This window comes from Eretmochelys imbricata, chromosome 6 (genome assembly GCF_965152235.1).
Source record: "Eretmochelys imbricata isolate rEreImb1 chromosome 6, rEreImb1.hap1, whole genome shotgun sequence".
Classification (NCBI taxonomy): domain Eukaryota; kingdom Metazoa; phylum Chordata; order Testudines; family Cheloniidae; genus Eretmochelys; species Eretmochelys imbricata.
In genome coordinates, this window is record NC_135577.1 from 117,580,944 (window position 1) to 117,600,237 (window position 19,294).

At 49.6% G+C, this 19,294-nt stretch overlaps 1 protein-coding gene across 6 annotated transcripts in view; it reads right to left on the minus strand.

Annotated features, from left to right (window-relative positions):
- Positions 1 to 14,420, minus strand: part of ZBTB1 (zinc finger and BTB domain containing 1) — a 300,777-nt gene extending 286,357 nt beyond the window's left edge. For 2 of the 6 annotated variants that reach the window (XR_013346442.1, XM_077819486.1), the window contains exons 1-2: positions 14,255 to 14,420; positions 3,005 to 4,916 (exon numbers count right to left, since the gene is read on the minus strand). Coding sequence is in view for 5 of the 6 variants with exons in the window: in XM_077819486.1 (XP_077675612.1) it covers positions 3,005 to 4,896 (1,892 nt within the window). In the remaining variant the exon portion in view is untranslated. Of the gene's footprint in view, positions 1 to 2,455; positions 4,917 to 13,412; positions 13,567 to 14,254 lie in introns of those variants that run through there. The other 4 variants (XM_077819487.1, XM_077819488.1, XM_077819485.1 and 1 more) reach the window with 3 other exon arrangements.
- Positions 14,421 to 19,294: the final 4,874 nt, after the last annotated feature.

Genomic DNA, 19,294 nt, shown 5'->3' on the forward strand with positions numbered 1-19,294 from the left:
ACACAGTATGTACAATGGGACAACTCAATTCACAAATTAAAACCTCCTCTGCCATTGTGGCTCATCCACAGTAGGTATCAAACTGTGTAAAACATGGTTTTAACAGGTTCAGGCAAACATGCATCAAACATGGCTCCTATCCCAATACAGAGCGGTCTATGAATCACTCTTTTAGCTCTTCGGTTTATTCTGGGATAATCTGTTGGCTACTGTGTTTCATCCTCTAAATTTTCCGGTCCATTTTCAGTCCTCTGGCCCAGTGCAATCTTTTATCTAAGCTTTGCTGTGTCACAACAGCCCACCCAGCACAAAAGTCTGTTTTATACTTAGTACACAAACTGCAATAAGAGTTTGGTGCCACAGTGAGTTAGTAATCCAGGCTGAAAGCTCTCCCAGCCAAATTGAGTCATACTCACTCTCTGTTCCTTCAGGCATCTGTGGGACATTTTATCCACTCCCCCTCCTTTGGGATTTTTTTCCCTCCACTTCCCACTACACTATTCTAATTTGGTCTCTGCTCCTGTGCTGTTCCAATCTTTGCCTGGCATCCCCCACAGCATTCCAAATCTCTCAGCGCACCCCAGGCCACAATACTCTTCTTTCAACTCTGCTGCACACACAAGTTCTCTCTTAGTTCCCTTGGCTGCTCTCTCAGCTCAGTTGGAATTTGTATACCAAGAGGTAACTCAAATGTCTGAGAATCTGTATGTGACCTAAACACTTTATAAAATATTGCCATTACAATGTCTCATTGATAAGTAATTATTTTTCAAACACCATTCTACTCGTTACTTTGAAATTTCGTTTTCCAGTGTACAAGATGGCTGGTTCTCTCAGCCACCCCCTTACAACCAATCACCAACACAAAAACAGCATTTTCACCGGCCAGCGTGGTTGTTCTCTGGACTGACATGTTAAGTTTCAGCTCAATGTGGCTTGGGATGGAAGTATTACAAATCTCTGGAAAAAAAAACAAATCTTTGGAATAATGGAAACACTAGCATGCATTAACGTTAGGGGTGCTGTTCAGTGCCACTGTCATTGACTTCTGTGGGATTTTGGAGTATAAAAGAAATGCAGTTTTTACAGTACTTTTTGTATGTGAAATGCTGAAGCCCCAATGCTATAATTGGATCCATGCGCTCAGGTCTGATAGCAGGTCCAGGACCCAAGTTTTCCTTTTCCTTCAGTGTATTAGGCTCCAACTTGAAAGACATTCACATTGTTTGTTTACAAATCTAAAACTCGGTTCTAATTGAATATAAAACCAGAAATTTGATACAGTATCTGAAAATACTTATTTGATTAAGTAGCTATATGCAATTTTTAGGTGAACTTTATCCATTTATTTATATATTCTGACATTCTGTTTTATGAGCTATAAATTAATCAGTCTGAAAAATGGCAAGGTTTCAAAACTTATCCCTGGCAATTATACTCTAGTTAGAGCACTGGACTGAGACTCAGGAGACCTAGATTCTATTCCCAGCTCTGCCACTGGCCTACGAGGCGATCTTTGGCAAGTCATTTCCCCACTCTGTGCCTCAGTTTCCGCATCTGTAAAATGGTGAAATGGTATTGACTTTTTTTGTGAAGCACTTTGAAATCTGCTGATGAAAAGCACTATGTAAGTAGGTGTTGTTATTGTTTCTTCAAATGCTCTTTGTTCACCACTGCTTATCATTAACAACCATGCAGTTAGTATTTGTTTCTACAGCTGGTGTCTAAGATTCCACCCTCAGACCCACAGTTGTACTTTCAAAGACTAAGTTGCCTCAGCTGACACACAGTGGTTTTTTACTGCATTAAAATAAAACAGATAAGCTCTCTATGTTAGGGTTTCACTAGATTCAAAGAGGTCTGTATGTGAGAAGATTCTGAAAGGGCATAAAACATCTTTGCTGCACTTATTAAGAAAGCTCAGCAGTCTCTTCACACTCAACAGTCAGATACCGTTGTGATGAGTAGGTTATAAATACTCAGGCAGATATAGATAGGCAACTGAAGGCAAGCATTACTGCATCGGAAGTGCCCATTTCAATACTGCTAGAATATCGAGCATGGAAAATGGCTGTTCAGATGGGAATTCTTTGATTTTATATACTGTAGTCTTAATTCTCTCTTTCTTCCTTTGTCCATATCATTGCAGCCTTGCTTGGTTTTACTTCGCCTACCTAACCCGACCAGCATTCCTGGGGATGTGAATCTCAATAAAGATGCTAAGAATCTGAATACTAGGACAGCTAGCACTGTGCTGACTGTAGAGTCACAAAGCAAAGAATTATTCCTTGGCATCAGTTTTCATTTTTTAAATCGATTTTGATAGTAGGAATGATTATGCTCCTGCATATTAATTGCTACATGATGTAAAATTTCACATGAAGAAACAACACTTGTAAATACTGAAGCACTCATCAGATGGACATGAAACTAAGAACTGTTTAATAGAAGTCAGTTCAGGGGTAACATTTGTGCTTTTAATCTACAGTTTAAAAATAATGATTTGTATCGTATCTACTTAGTAAAATGATAAAATTAAAAACAGAAATTGCTAGTATGCAACAGTGAAAATGTAATAATTAAACACTTAAAAGATATATACTTAATGACCCTACAACAAAGACACCTATGATTAAAAGGGTCTTTACACAAAAGACTTGTTTTCAACAATTCATTCAATTTTTGTCTGCTATATTGTATGCCTTGCTTTGGTGTTCCCACTGCTGTCTATTTAATGCTTGTTTTACAGTATGTTTGTGCTTATGTTCTTTTCAAATGCTTGGCATTATAGTGAGATCTCATATCTTTTCTCAAATTAAATTTTGCTCCACATACTCCACATGTATACAGATGAACATCCATGTGCTGCTCCAGTTGTTCGTTATTTGGGAATATCTGAAAGCAGACCTGGCATATAGTCTCTCCAGCTGATAAATGAGATATCATATGCCGTACATGGTCATGTTTTCTGAAGTTTCCTTGATCACAAATGGAACAGACATACCTGGCCATGCCTTTGTGCATATCATTGTGGAGCCGCAGCTGACGTTCTCTTAAAAACTGCTTTCCACATGTCTGGCAAACAAATTGTTTTTCCTTGGTATGAACAGTGTAATGTTCCCGTAAGTGACAACGCTGATAAAATCCTTTCCCACAAAGATTGCAGAAATGCTTGCGTCTGTGATCTCTTTCATTCTCTTCCATAATAGCATTCTTAAACAGATCTTGCTCTAGGCAGTTTGACATATGTTCAACAACTAGAGTTTCAGTTTCAAAACGCTGACCACAATTAGGACATCGGAAAGGACAGGCAGAATGCTTATATAACTGTTTGTTTGGAAGACTGTTCATTTGGAAGTGACTGTCCCTGAAGTCCTCCAATATCTCTGCAAACATCATATCCCTTATTTCAGACTGTTCCTCGGGATTCTCTTCTAAGTCCATTTTTTCCTCAGCATTTCTTATACCATTCATTGTCAGATCCTGGGGTTCTCCACATGTCTGTGCATGATCCTGTAACTGTCTACCCTTGACCAATATTTGGCCACATTTGCCACAAGCACATATATTTTCTATGTGTTTAGATAAATAATGAGCAGATAGATCTTCTTCTGTAATTGTTAGCCCACACAGTTCACAGGGCGCATTCTCCGCATCTTCCTGCGCTGGGGGGGCTTTCCTGTTAAGATGCCTTGCGTTTTTTAAACACTTTCTTGCATTCTCATCTATAGACAACCGGGGTTTTAGAGTTTTTCGAGAATGTCTCTTTTCATTGATCTCTTCTGCAACATAATATCTGTAAAGTGGCTCTTCCTGTTCATCATCTAATTCATCATTGTCAGTAGATTCGTTACAGTCTTTATCTGTCACTTTAATAATGTTAAAATCTTTCAGTTCATCTTCTGGGTTATCCTCTGGTTCCATCTTGATGATAATTCTTTTCCTCTCAGTGGCTCTACTTCCTTCTTCACCGGACGTCTCAGATGCAACTATACTACTGTTCCTGCTTGTTATGTTTGACACTGGAGATGAAGAGTCATCGGCTGCTTGACTGGCATCCCCTTTATAGTTCTCTGATTGTGCAGACAGTATTTTAGAAGTAGCGTCTTTTTCACTAAAGTCAATTTTTTCAATACCATAAAACCTGGTATTTTGGTATGAATGCCTATTTGTGCATGTTAACACATGCTCATCCAGTAACTTTTCACAGCTAAAACTAAACCCACAGCTGTCACAGGTAAAGCTTCTTCCAAAGCGGCGTGAATGTGACACACGATCTTTTGTGTTAGAGAATTTGGACACGGTGCTTTTTTTGCAAACATCAAACAGTTGTTCAGGAAAACTGCCCAGCTGCAAAGCTTCTTCATCCGGCTCTTTGTTATGGGAGGTGTTTACGGTTGAACTTGGTGGCTCCATACACCACCTGTTTACTTCACTGCCATTTCTAGTAAGTGTGTCTTCATACATTCTCACACCAAATATCATTTTACTATTCTGTGTACTAGAAGCAGAAGATGAACACTTTAAATTAGAGGAGTCTGTATCTTGTATATCTTCTAAACATTCAGGCACGTTATATAACTGTAGATAGTTCATTGCCACTTTAAATTGCTCAAAGTTGGTAGGGGCCGTCATAATTTTTCCTAAATACATAAACTGTAATATGAGATCAAAGCATTCAGCGCTGATCTTCATGTTGCTGAGATTCAGTTGGGCTGTGGTGTGTTGGTGGTTCATAAAAAACATCCTAAAATAAGAGCTGCAGGCAGCTAGGACCGCTTTGTGCGCTTGAAAATAAATATCATCAATAGCAATGCAGCAGTCACAGAGAAAACCCCACTCTCTTTGGTTGTTTAGCTGCTGAAGGACATATGTGCTGTGGCTGGTACTTGCCATCTTGTATTCCGATTACAGTTCTGTGGAAAAAAAGAAAAAGAAAAGAAAAGAAATATTTAGTTATAAGCACAGAAAGTAAGAGGGAGCTTATTTTAATACAGAGGACAATTGTTAAGAACTTCAATTTGGGTCCAAAATTTTATATTCTTACTATTTTTATAATCTGCTTGGAAAGGTCTTCCTGGAGAAAAATACCTACTAAAGAAAATCCAGTAAACTGGTGCCAAGAAAAATAAAAATATCCACTATTCCATTCTCCCTCTGCTGGATTTGCAGTACCAGTTAACTAATAAACTTTACTGCCACACCTGTACTGATCTCAACAATACTACGGCTAGTACAAAAATCGGAAAGTAAACCACAAAGAAATATGGCCAAGATTTTCAAACGTGACACAGATTTTAGGTACCCAACTTGAGATACTTTAAAGGGGCCTGGTTTTCAGAAAGTGCTGCGCATCCATCCAGTGAAAATCAGGGTCCTTTAATGTGTCTCAAGTTGGACAACTGTGACATAGGATGGTTTGGCGATGATGCTGCATTGTCATGGAGGAAACATAGGTTTAATTACTATTCTTTCCCGCCTAGGCTATCAGGAGGCTGGGAGAACCATGGAAACAATATGAGCAATCCTTAAAGAGGAAGAAATGTTCCACATTTCCCAAAACATCCACTATGGCCATTTAAAGAGCAGCATTTATGGATCACTAACGTTACCCAGGCCTTGGCTGGAAGTTGGATGGCTGCAGTAGGAGTATATATATTATCATGGCACCCAGGGGCTCCAGTCATGGACCAAGACCCCTGTCAAGGTTCCTTCCCCACTCTGAACTCTAGGGTACAGATGTGGGGACCTGCATGAAAGACCCCCTAAGCTTATTCTTACCAGCTTAGATTAAAAACTTCCCCAAGGTACAAACTTTGCCTTGTCCTTGAACAGTATGCTGCCACCACCAAACATTTTAAACAAAGAAGAGGGAAAGAGACCACTTGGAGACGTCTTCCCCCAAAATATCCCCCCAAGCCCTACACCCCCTTTCCTGGGGAAGGCTTGATAAGAATCCTCACCAATTGGTACAGGTGAACACAGACCCAAACCCTTAGATCTTAAGAACAATGAAAAATCAATCAGGTTCTTAAAAGAAGAATTTTATTTAAAGAAAAGGTAAAAGAATCACCTCTGTAAAATCAGGACGATAAATACTTTACAGGGCAATCAGATTCAAAACATAGAGAATCCCTCTAGGCAAAACCTTAAGTTACAAAAAGACACAAAAACAGGAATACACATTCCCTCCAGCACAGTGAATTTTACAAGCCATTAAACAAAAGAAAATCTAACGCATTTTCTAGCTAGATTACTTACTAACTTTACAGGAGTTGGAAGACTTGCCAGGAACAGATCAAGGATGTAAAGGGATCACACGGACAGACAGACAAAAGCCTTTCCCCCTACCTCCAGATTTGAAAGTATCTTGTCCCCTCATTGGTCATTTTGGGTCAGGTGCCAGCTTAGCTTCTTAACCCTTTACAGGTGAAAGGATTTTGCCTCTGGCCAGGAGCGATTTTATAGCACTGTATACAGAAAGGTGGTTACCCTTCCCTTTATATTTATGACAACCCCATTGTGCTAGGTGCTGCACAAATACAGAACAAAAAAGCCCCTGTAGGAACAGAGAGAGACTCCTGATGAGTGGGTCAGGGACAAGGAAGATTTCCCTCTCCAAACTGAAAGCTGAGCAGGAAGGAAATACCCTGACATGCTACTCCGATCTGATTAGCAAAGTGACACCAATTGTAGAAGCTTTTTTTTTGTTTTTACATTACACTGAAAAGTAAAGAAGTTGTTCTGCACTAGTTAATACAGTATGACGCTTTGGTGGCAACAGATTCAGTTATTTTACTTCCCAAACAGAATCTTTTACTTCACTGAAATGAAGAGGTACATTCTAAGCAACAACATTTCTAAGCATTTAGATAACTTTGGATGTTTTTGTGAACAAAACCAAAGCAAAAAGCAACAACCCCTGCAGATCTTGAATTTTAAAAAGTATTCACAAAAAACATCTTGTATGCCCAGTCGTGCTGGAACAATTATTATAGTGAGGGTGCTAAACGCGGAAAGCACGGATTTGGGTTGTTATTGCTACCTCAAGCCAGGCGATGCGGCAGCACCCCTACTTCCAGGTCCTATGCATAGGACTCCAAATGAGGTGCATTTGACCTGAGGTTACTTTGTACATTCAAGTCTCATATGATAATATGTTGAATTACCATTTAAATCCTAAGAACAGTAACTGAAGATTTACTAATAATTTCAGTTCAAACTACATAGTATGTGTTTAATATATCTTCTGGGAAGATGTGGTCACAAAATGGATACTGACATTTCAGGTGTGATAAGGCATGAGGACAGCTATGAACTGCCATCTGTACCAGAGAAGTCTGTTCAGAACAGATACACATTATCAGCTGCCCTTATTACAACTTGCAAAGTGGCAAATTCAAATTTGAAATAAAATGTAGTAATAAAAAAAAATCCCACTTATTCTTCTATTTAAAAAGACATTTTGTAAAGTTTGCTAGTTGAAAACAGTTCTTTAGCAGGGTAACCTGAAGGCAAATAAAAAAAGAGATTATGCAGTATCTGGGGCCTGATGCATGCCCACTGAAATCAGTGAAAATATTCCCATTGACTTCAACAGGCATTGGAGTGAGGTAGAAAAGATGTATTCGTTTAGGTTTCTCTTTTCCTTAGGAAAAGTAGGAATAAAGGATATTGCCTCTTTTGAAAGGGGAACTCTGGGAGATAATGGTCAATAAAACGTAGAATTCTTCAGCACTTGATCTTGGATATGCAGAAGAGGACAGACTGGTAAGGCATATCTCCTGAAGCCTCTATAAGAATTAGCCCGACAGTGGGTCTGCCTGATGCTGATAACAGGTAAAATGCTCAGATACTATAGTGATGGGGGCATACAAGTACTTAGGGAACTCTTACATTAACATTTTAGTGTGACTAAGAATGGATTTAAATTAGTAAGGTGCTATTAAAGTGCTCTTTTTCTTCCAAGCTCGACAGTAACCTGTCATATGTATTTTATGCGTTGGTGTATTTAAAAACAGCAGTGCCTGAATATTGGACCTTCAGTGCAGAAATAATTATAGGCAGAGCTGGTGGCACCACCTATTTTAAGGTTGTCTGACATTTCCATTATAAGACCCTGTTTTCTGTTGCTTATAATTTGGCCAAACTAACTACTTGGGCTGAAATTTTCCATGCCGGGGCTCTGCCGCAAGCTGATTTCTTTTTTCTTTTTTTTTGGGGGGGGGGGGAGGGAGTTAGTGGAATATCAGCCAAAATGGTTCCATCATTTCTGACAACGAGACTAGGAAAAATACACCACTTTGCCCATGTTAAAAAATTCTGCTGACCTTTTCTTTGAAAAGCTCCAGCTACCTTCTCTGGAGTTGAGACTTTAAATCTGGCAGGGAGATAGCCTTGTGTCAGGGATGTGCATTTTGACATCTCATGAAAATCCACGCAAATCTGGCCAAACTATAAGCCTTGGAAAAATCACACTTCACACAAGCTCAATAGAGGCTTTTTTCATTTTAGCAGCTAAAATCTCCAGATTCTGTCTTCACCAAGCGTGCTCGAGCCTCTCACAGATTCTAGTGCTGACCAGACCACGCATGTGCTATCCCCACAGAGCAAATGAGCATGCTCTAGCTCAGGGCTCCTGCGAGGGGCTCAATAACTGTATGTCTATACTGCAATTAAAAACCCATGACTGGCCTGTGCCATGTGTCTCGAGCTTGCGGGGCTCAGGCTAAGGGGCTGTTTAATTGCAGTGTAGACATTTGGGCTCAGGCTGCAGCCTGGGCTCTAGGACCCAGGGAGTGGGAGGGTCCCAGAGCTTGGGCTTCAAATGTCTACACCACAGTTAAGCAGCCCCGCAGCCATGTCCCACAAGCCTGAGTCAGCTGGCACAGGCCAGCCATGGGTTTTTAAACTGTGGTGTAGACATACCTTAAGACTCTTCCTGTAATGGCTACACCAGGCCAGGGTGAGGCTGAGCACGGAACCAAACTCAGGGAGCCTGTCTCTCCAGTGCTCTCTGAGACCTCCCTGCTGGCTCCCAGGTAGCCTGGAGGAGGAAGCTGTCTGATTCAAATCCAGAGGAGACAAGAGCTGAACCAGGGAAGGGAAAGGAGATTGGGACAAGGAGGGTGATGAGACTGGGAGCAGAAACTGGGACTGGCTGGGCAAGGAGGCTGGGACTGGGAGCCAATGAGGAAAATGGAGAAGAAGGAAAGACAACAGGACACCAGTTAGTGGGGGGTGGGCACCACGATTAGACAGGGAACTGTGAGGTGGGGGGAGCCTGGGACTAGAAACCATTGGGAGGACGGGGAGACAGATCTGACAAGGAGTGGTGGTTCAGGGGGAGAACTGGGACTGGCTGGGCAAAGAGACTGAGGCAAGTTGTCAGGCAGGGTGGGTGCAGACTGAGACTGGATGAGGAGCCCAAGAATTGGGAGTAGGATGAGACCCAGGGGTGGAGGGAGAGATAGCTCAGACAAGGTGCCAGGAGGGGAGAACGAGGACTGGCTGGGCAAGGAGACTGGGGACAAGTAGTTGAGGTGGAAGGGGGACTAGTTGGGCAGGGAGAAAGGGACTGAAGCAGGGAAACTTCTGGTTAGCCAGTGGGGTGAGACCGAAGTCCTCTCTGTTTGGCTGGTTTGGCATGCCTTAATAAAGGACACCCAGCCTTGGGCTATAACTGCCCTGCTCTTAGCAATTTGTCCTGAATTTATACTCTCAGTAGTGTCCCGCCAGAGGCCGCATCGTTACAGTCAGTATCTACTATTAATGTGGCATATATAAAAACAAAACAAGCTATACAGCTATATGAAATATCTGCATGCTTTGGTCAAAAGCCTTCTAACTGAAAAGAGCAAGTATCCAGTATAACTGCATGCTTTGCTATGGCATGGATTTTAAAAAGTTTTTAAACTAAAGATATAAAAAGTTCCTAAAACATTTTTAATTTTAAAATGTAGAGACCTTGGCAAAGTTCCTGTTGAAATGTGTATGTTTTCTAAAAAAAAAAAAAAAGTACCACAGGCTTTAGGAGCATTTGGGCCCCTAAAATTAGTAGGTGGTTTTCAGAACCCAGCATTTTCACTGCTGAGCAGGCAAAAATGGAAATCTCACAGACTTAGCTGCTGGCTGCTTTTCTGTGGAAACCAAGATCAGACAAAATGAAATAAATAAAAGCTCTGAATTTAGTACTAACGGAAAGTGATATACTGAAAACCCAGAAGAATCAAGTCTCCTATGTATCCACAAAACAGATCGATGTACCATGGACCGTGACGATGCAAATTTCCCCACACCACTCCGCCACCATATCTCAACCTTGACCTCAGGGATAACTTCTACAGAGGAGAAGATATTTTAGACGCTATGCCCCTTGAGGGTGAAATGAACCTTGGTGTGAAAGGCCAGTGCATTAGAGACATATGGGAAATCTACATATGTGGGGGTAAGCAGGCACAACAGCTGAGCAAGTGGTCACCATACCCCCTTGCATGCTGTAGAGGGGCCACATGGTAGAAAAAACAAATAGAGGATGTGAAGTACCCTCTAGAGATCTACACGATAAGCTCAATTACTTGGGCTATTTGTGAGGATGGTGAATGTCACCCTCAGCCACGGCCTGCCAACAGGAGTACTAGTTGTGATGTTGCTTTCTGTGATGCGGACACCTGTTCGTTACGAGCTGTCGTACTAAGACTATCAATTAATTGAAAATAGCCTATGAACAGCCTTTAGATCACAACAGATTTCAACTGCTACGTAGACTGGATCTGAACCAGTGAAAGAGATAAAAGATTCTAAAAATCACCAGACTGCCAATCATTTCAGCCTTCGATCCCATATCAGTATTAAGATCTCTTCTGATGATACATTTCAGAGTAGCAGCCGTGTTGGTCTGTATTCGCAAAAAGAAAAGGAGTACTCGTGGCACCTTAGAGACTAACAAATTTATTTGAGCATAAGATGAAGTGAGCTGTAGCTCACGAAAGCTTACGCTCAAATAAATGTGTTAGTCTCTAAGGTGCCACAAGTACTCCTTTTCTTTCTGATGATACAGCATCCCTTTCCACATATAAGGGAAATAGCAGCTGAAATCTGACTCTCAGTTGATGGCTGAGAGCATCAAAGATACAGGTATGTTATACATTCCCAATATGAGCACAGTGCATTAAAGAGTTAAGGACATAAGGTATGATCTAAAGCCCTGAAATCTTGCCACTGACTTCAAAAGGCTTTGGATCAGGTCCATAGAGAGTAAAAGCATAACAGAGAGCTGACACAGTGGTAAACTGACTTCTCAGCCACAATGGATTTTTGTGGAAATTCCTAGTTACCATTACTTAACTGATATAATTTACTCTACCCTTGCACAAATATGGTCTGTATTAGGCAATGTATTAACAACCATGCAGTTTTTATTTTTTTTATATTAAGGAAAATAAACCAGCAGGAAAAAACCCTGACACCAAATTTAGCACAAAATATTTTTTTAAATAAGCCTTTATATTCCAGTATCTTGATTTATGACCTCAAGCTGCATGTACAGTAAGCTACTGCAGTGGATTCTCCATCTCCTAATGTCTTCAAATCAAGCCTAGCTGCCTTTCTGGAAGTTATGCTTCAGTCAAACACAAATTATTAGACTTAACACAGGGGTAGATGCGTAAAATGTAATGGTCTCTGATATACAGGAGGGCAGACTAGATCAGAGGTTCTCAAGCTTCATTGCACCGCAATTCCCTTCTGACAACAAAAATTACTACACAAGACCAGAGGGAGGACTGAAGTCTGAGCCCACCTGAGCCCCGCTGTCCTGGGTCAGGAGGCCAAAGCCAAAGCCCAAGGGTTTCAGCCCCAGGCAGGGGGCCTGTAACCTGAGCCCTGCAGTCCAGGGCTGAAGCCCTCGGGCTTGGGCCCGGGCCCCAGGTGGCAGGGCTCAGGCTTCGGCCCCGGACCCCAAGAAGTCTAAGTAGCCCTAGCGGCGCCATTAAAATTGGGTCACGACCCACAGTTTGAGAACCACTGGACTAGATGATCAGATTATGTCTTCTGGCCTTAAATTGTATGGAGTTATGAATCTACTTGCAGCACAGGGTTTTCCGATGTAAATAAAATTGCTAAAATCTGAATTAAGTGAAATTAGTGTGTTATGGGATATACTGAAGTGTATAGGTAATGCTACGTGGTGTTACAAGGTGTACAAATGTTCACACAAAACTGTGAAGAAAAAACATTAGAGGACATGAACATTCACAGGGAAACATTCATCCTAAGGACAGAAATTATCTCCATGCCAGTTACTGATCAGCCGTTGTGTCTACATACTGCATCTGCACTCACAGCCATGCCTACCCCCTCAAGTATCTGCCATGGACACCATTTTAAAAATGGATTTGCAGAATTCCCTTGTGAACTACTGTGATAAAGCAGAACTTGAAACATCTGCCAGAAGACGAAGAGTGAAATCCTTACACTACTGAATAGGAGTTTTGTCATTGACTTCAAGGGGGCCAGTACAAAAAACTACTAAATCTACTGGCCAGTACAAAAAACTCCCAATATAAACAAGTGAAGTCTACAGCAACCCTGGTGAGATGCCCAACCTCAACAGCTAAGAAAGAAAGAGCCCTGGGATTCTTCTTGGGGTGCAGTTCAGGAGTCCTGTTCTGGGTAGGGTTTCTAACTTTCTGATTGCAGAAAACCAAACACCCTTGCCTCGCCCCCGTTCACTCCATCCCCACTCCTTCTGTCGCTCGTTCTCCCCCACCCTTGCTCACTCACTCATTTTCACTGGGCTGGGGCAGGGGCTTGGGATGTGGGAGAGTGTGAGAGCTCCGGCTGGGGGTGCAGGCTCTGATATGGGGCTGGGGATAAGGGGGTTTGGGATGCAAGAGGGGTGCAGGCTGTGGGAGTGAGTTTGGGTGCGGGAGGGTCCCTGGGCTGGGGCAGCATCTGCTTACTCTCTTAATGAGGACATTGACCACTAGCTTGAAAAGACTGTAACCACCCTCCACTTTTTAAAATGCTGACTCTATCTTATAGGAAACCTACAACTACTTAATTGGGAAAAACTGGACAATACGTCTAGTTGATGCATCTTGTGCTTTGTCCATCTCCGGAGGTATCCTTTCACGACAGCCAGCATTTGTCCATTTCTCTGGATAATGCTGCAGGTGCAGCATTAACTTTCATGACCCTGGAACTGCGGCTAGGTTGTGATTCCATCACCAACAGCAAAGGTAGCAGGCAAGGGCCTGTAAACCAATACTTACTGTCCCTGTCTCAAAAGTCACTTCTGGTTGCCAGAGAATACTTTTTTTTTTTTTCACCTTCACCCAAGAAAATAGCTCAAGCGCATCATTAAACCCCAGAGGACCTGGCCAGATCAGTCTGGGACTGATGGCACTTACGATTCAATTCTTTCACAGAGGGAGGAAGGTAGCAAGGCACCTCTTAGCAGGGCAGGCTTCAAAATCTGCCTGGGCAGGCCCGCCTAGACAGCCATGGCAGCGTCCAAAAGGCCTCCCCAGCGGGTCCGAGCACAGCAAGGCTGGGCACAATGGTCTGGAAACAGTAACGATCAGCGCCCGTCACTGATCTGAACGTGGCCCCGGGTAAATTGTTCCCCCGCGCGTCGCAGGCGGCCCTCGCCGAAGCCTTTTAGGCCGAGGCGGGTTTGCCGCGGGTGGCGTCTTGCCGTGAGTTTATTTTCTCCCCAAGAGTGGCCGGTGTCCGCTCGCTGAGTCGGGCAGGGTCCAGGCCACATGTCGCTCCCGGCTACGGGCAGGAAGGTCCCCGCGGCGGCTAGAGGTGGGGCCGGCTGGAAAGCCGCGGGCAGGGCCGGTCCCACGTCCCCTATACATATGCGGGGGGTGGGGGGGGGGCTCACACTCGTGTGCCACGGCGCAGCCGGGCCGGGGCGGCCGCAGCCCGCGCCCCCGTCACTTCCCACCTCCCGCCGATGGAGGAGCTGCTGGGGCTGCCAGCGGGCGCCCGCCGCTGCGTGCGCGCCGGATCCTCCGCACGCCCTGCCGGAGCCCCTTCCCCCGAGCCCGGGCCCGGCGCTGCCCCCCGCCGCCGCCGCGGCGGCCCTTCCCGCCGGCCGCCGCCGCCGCCGCGCGCCCCGCCCCGGCCCTGCAGCGCGCGCCGCGCCCCAGGCTGGGGCCGCTCCCGCCGCGCTCCGCGGCCCGGCCCCGGCCCCGGCGCTGGGCAGTTTCCCCGCCACGCCTGGCGGGGCCCGCGCCCCACTTACCCGCCGCGCGGCCAGCCGGGCCCGGGGGCTCCGCGCGGGGCCCAAGCGGCGGCCGAGGAGGTCGGAGCCGCCCGCGCTGCTGCCTCTGCTGCTGCAACAAAGGACTTCCGCCCCGCAGCGCCTGCTGCTGCCGCCGCTCGGCTCCTCCGCGACCGCACGGAGCCGGACCCCTCCCCCCGGCGGCCAGCGGTCCCGGCCCTGCTGCCGCCGCCGCCGCCAATGCATGGCGGGCGGCTCCCGGCTTCCCAGCTGCCGCCGCCTCCTCCCCGATCCGCCCTGCCCTGCCCGCACGGGGGGGACCCCCACCCCTCTCCCCGATCCGCCCTGCCCTGCCCGCACGGGGGGGACCCCCACCCCTCTCCCCGATCCGCCCTGCCCGCACGGGGGGGGACCCCCATCCCTCTCCCCGATCCGCCCTGCCCTGCCCGCACGGGGGGGACCCCCACCCCTCTCCCCGATCCGCCCTGCCCGCACGGGGGGGACCCCCACCCCTCTCCCCGATCCGCCCTGCCCGCACGGGGGGGACCCCCACCCCTCTCCCCGATCCGCCCTGCCCTGCCCGCACGGGGGGGGACCCCAACCCTCTCCCCGATCCGCCCTGCCCGCACGGGGGGGGACCCCCATCCCTCTCCCCGATCCGCCCTGCCCGCACGGGGGGGGACCCCCATCCCTCTCCCCGATCCGCCCTGCCCGCACGGGGGGGGACCCCCACCCCTCTCCCCGATCCGCCCTGCCCGCACGGGGGGGGGACCCCCACCCCTCTCCCCGATCCGCCCTGCCCTGCCCGCACGGGGGGGGACCCCCACCCCTCTCCCCGATCCGCCCTGCCCTGCCCGCACGGGGGGGGACCCCCATCCCTCTCCCCGATCCGCCCTGCCCTGCCCGCACGGGGGGGGACCCCCATCCCTCTCCCCGATCCGCCCTGCCCTGCCCGCACGGGGGGGGACCCCCACCCCTCTCCCCGATCCGCCCTGCCCTGCCCGCACGGGGGGGACCCCCACCCCTCTCCCCGATCCGCCCTGCCCTGCCCGCACGGGGGGGGACCCCCACCCCTCTCCCCGATCCGCCCTGCCCGCATGGGGGGGACCCCCACCCCTCTCCCCGATCCGCCCTGCCCTGCCCGCACGGGGGGGACCCCCAACCCTCTCCCCGATCCGCCCTGCCCTGCCCGCACGGGGGGGGACCCCAACCCTCTCCCCGAACCGCCCTGCCCTGCCCGCACGGGGGGGGGACCCCAACCCTCTCCCCGATCCGCCCTGCCCTGCCCGCACGGGGGGGGACCCCAACCCTCTCCCCGATCCGCCCTGCCCGCACGGGGGGGGACCCCCATCCCTCTCCCCGATCCGCCCTGCCCGCACGGGGGGGGACCCCCATCCCTCTCCCCGATCCGCCCTGCCCTGCCCGCACGGGGGGGGACCCCCATCCCTCTCCCCGATCCGCCCTGCCCTGCCCGCACGGGGGGGGACCCCCATCCCTCTCCCCGATCCGCCCTGCCCGCACGGGGGGGGACCCCATCCCTCTCCCCGATCCGCCCTGCCCGCACGGGGGGGGACCCCCATCCCTCTCCCGATCCGCCCTGCGCTGCCCGCACGGGGGGGGACCCCCATCCCTCTCTCCGATCCGCCCTGCCCTGCCCGCACGGGGGGGCACCCCCATCCCTCTCCACGAACCGCCCTGCCCGCACGGGGGGTGACCCCCATCCCTCTCCCCGATCCACCCTGCCTTGCCCGCATGGGGGGGGACCCCCATCCCTCTCCCCGATCCGCCCTGCCCTGCCCGCACGGGGGGGGACCCCCATCCCTCTCCCCGATCCGCCCTGCCCTGCCCGCACAGGGGGGGACCCACATCCATCTCCCCTATCCGCCCTGCCCGCACGGGGGGGGACCCCCATCCCTCTCCCCGTTCTACCCTGCCCGCACGGGGGGGAATCCCCATCCCTCTGCCCGATCCACCCTGCCCTGCCCTCATGGGGGGGCACTCCCATCCCTCTCCCCGAACCGTCCTGCCCTGCCCGCACGGGGGGTCACACCCATCTCCCCCCAGATCCACTCTGTCCTCACGGGGGGGACCGCCATCCCTCGCCCCGTTCTGCCCTACCCTCACAGGGAGGGTCACCCCCATCTCTCTCCCCGATCCACCCTGCCCTCATGGGGGGGTCACCCCCATCCCTCTCCCCGATCTACTCTGCCCTGCCTGCATGGGGGGGCACCCCCATCCCTCTCCCCTTTCCGCCCTGCCCTCCTTGGGGGCACCCCCATCCCTCTCCCAGATCCGCCCTGCCCGCAGGGGGGGGTCACCCCATCTCTCCCCAGATCCACCCTGCCCTCACGGGGGGGCACCCCCATCCCTCTCCCCGATCCGTCCTGCCCTCACAGGGGGGTCACCCCCATCCCTCTCCCCGATCCGCCCTTCCCTCACAGAGGGGGCACTCCCATCCCTGTGCCCGATCCGCCCTGCCCTGCCCTCACGGGGGGGGGCACCCCCATCCCTCTCCCCGATCCGCCCTGCCCGCACGGGGGGGGACCCCCATCCCTCTCCCCGATCCGCCCTGCGCTGCCCGCACGGGGGGGGACCCCCATCCCTCTCTCCGATCCACCCTGCCCTGCCCGCACGGGGGGGGCACCCCCATCTCTCTCCCAGATCCACCCTGCTCTGCCCGCATGGGGGGGGGTCACCCAGATCCCTCTCCCCGATCCGCCCTGCCCTGCCCTCACGGGGGGGCACCCCCATCCCTCTCCCTGATCCGCCCTGCCCTCACGGGGGCTCACTCCCATCCCTCTCCCCGATCCGCCCTGTCCTGCCCGCACGGGGGGGGTCACCCTTCTCTCTCTCCCCAAACCGCCCTGCTCTGCCCGCACGGGGGGTCACCCCCATCTCCCCTCAGATCCACTCTGTCCTCACGGGGGGGACCGCCATCCCTCTCCCCGTTCTGCCCTACCCTCACGGGGGGGTCACCCCCATCTCTCTCCCCGATCCACCCTGCCCTCACGGGGGGGTCACCCCCATACCTCTCCCCGATCCACCCTGCCCTGCCTGCATGGGGGGGCACCCCCATCCCTCTCCCAGAACCGCCCTGCCCTCACAGGGGGGCACCCCCCATCTCTCTCCCAGATCCACCCTGCTCTGCCTGCACCGAGGGGGGTCACCCCCATCTCTCTCCCAGATCCACCCTGTTCTGCCCGCACGGGGGGGCACCCCCATCTCCTTCCCAGATCCACCCTGTCCTGCCCGCACTGGGGGGGCACCCCCATCCCTCTCCCTAATCCTCCCTGCTCTGCCCGCGGGGGGGTTCATCCCCATCTCTCCCCAGATCCGCCCTGGCTGCATGGGACGGTCACACCACCACCCCCATCCACTCTGTCCTGCCCGCACCGGAGTGTCATCCCCCTCCCACATCCACCCTGTCCTGCCTGCGTGGTAGGGAGGGTTACCCGCTCCCCAAATCCCACCCTATCCTACCTGCATGTGAGGCTCCCTCCCTCCCAATTCCACTCTGCTCACCACTACGCTGGAGGCTCCTCCCAAAATCCCACCCCACCCTCTTGTGCTCTGTGCTCATCCCCACTTCCAAATCTCACTCCATCCCTCCTGCACTGGATGCTCTCCTCCCCACACAAATTCCATCCCCCCTCTGCTAGAGGCTCATCCCCCCCAGTCCACAATCTCGTATGCTGGATGATCAATCTCCCTCTTTCCATCGTCTCACCTGCATTCATCCTAGCTCGTGGTGTTGGAGGGGTTTTTCTTGCCCTCACCCAAGAGTTTCCCCCCCACTTTCCCTTTGCAGGGGGCTCACTCTCCCATCTACTCTATGTAGGAGTCTCATTTCCCCATTCCACCCTACCCCTTTCTGGAAGCTCATCCCCCTTACTCTTTCCCCACCCCTCCGACACTTGAGGCTCATTCCCACCCTGCTCCTCACCCCCTGTGGTGGAGGCTTCTTCCCTCCTATCCCACACCCTGTTTTATCACTTATGCTGGAGGCTCATACCATACGCCATCCCTTCCCAAGAACTGAAGCTTAATCCTCTACTAGAACATTGTTCTTCCTGTCTCTTTGTGCTAGATGAATTTTCGATTCGGGGGGAGGGAGGGAGTGTTACTGTCCCAAGCTCTACCCATTGAGATGCCAAAATCAGCCATGTAGTAACACAAGAATTGCCATGCTGGAACAAACTTGTGGTCCATCTAGCCCAGTACGCTGTCTCTGACGGTGGCCTTTGGGGGTAAGATCCCCACAATAGGCAGATATGGGTTAACATGCCCCATACACTAGGACTCAATTTGATCTCTAATACGTAGAGGTTGGTTCAAGGCCTGAAATACGAGGTTTATATCCTACTCTTGCTATCCATATAAATGTCCAATCACCTTTTGAATGTTGGCCTCAATTATTTCCTCTGGCAATGAGTTCTTCAGTTTAATTAAGCATTGTGTGAAAAAGTATTTCCTTTTATTAGTTTTGAATTTCCATCTCATAATTTAATTTAATTTCCACTTGTTCTTGTGTTATGAGACAGAGAGAACAGAAGTTCCCGATCTACCGTTCTCTATGCCGGGCATTATTTTATATACTTTTATCACGTCCCCTCTTATTCATCTCTACGCTGAACAATCTCAAATTTTTAAATCTTTCTTCATGTAAAACTTTTAAAACTTTCTTCAGTCTTTTTTCCAGGCCCTTGATCATTCTTGCTGCCCTTCTCTGACTTCCTCTAGTTCTGCACTCTCATATTTCAGATGGGATGATGAGTTTTGCGCACGATATTCCAGATGAGGCTGCACCACTGATTTATACAAAGTAGTAATATTCTCCATATTGTTCACCATCCCATTCATTATGGAACTTAATATTTTGTTTGTTTTGACTGCAGCTACATGCCGAGCAGAGATGTTCATTGACCTGTCTACAGTGACACCTTTCTTGAGTTGATACAGTGAATTTAGAATCCTGTAAAGTGTATGAGTAGTTAATAAATTTGTTTGTTTGTTCTACCTGAAGCAGTGTGTTTGGTTTGAAGGATATCAGAGTCTCCCCTT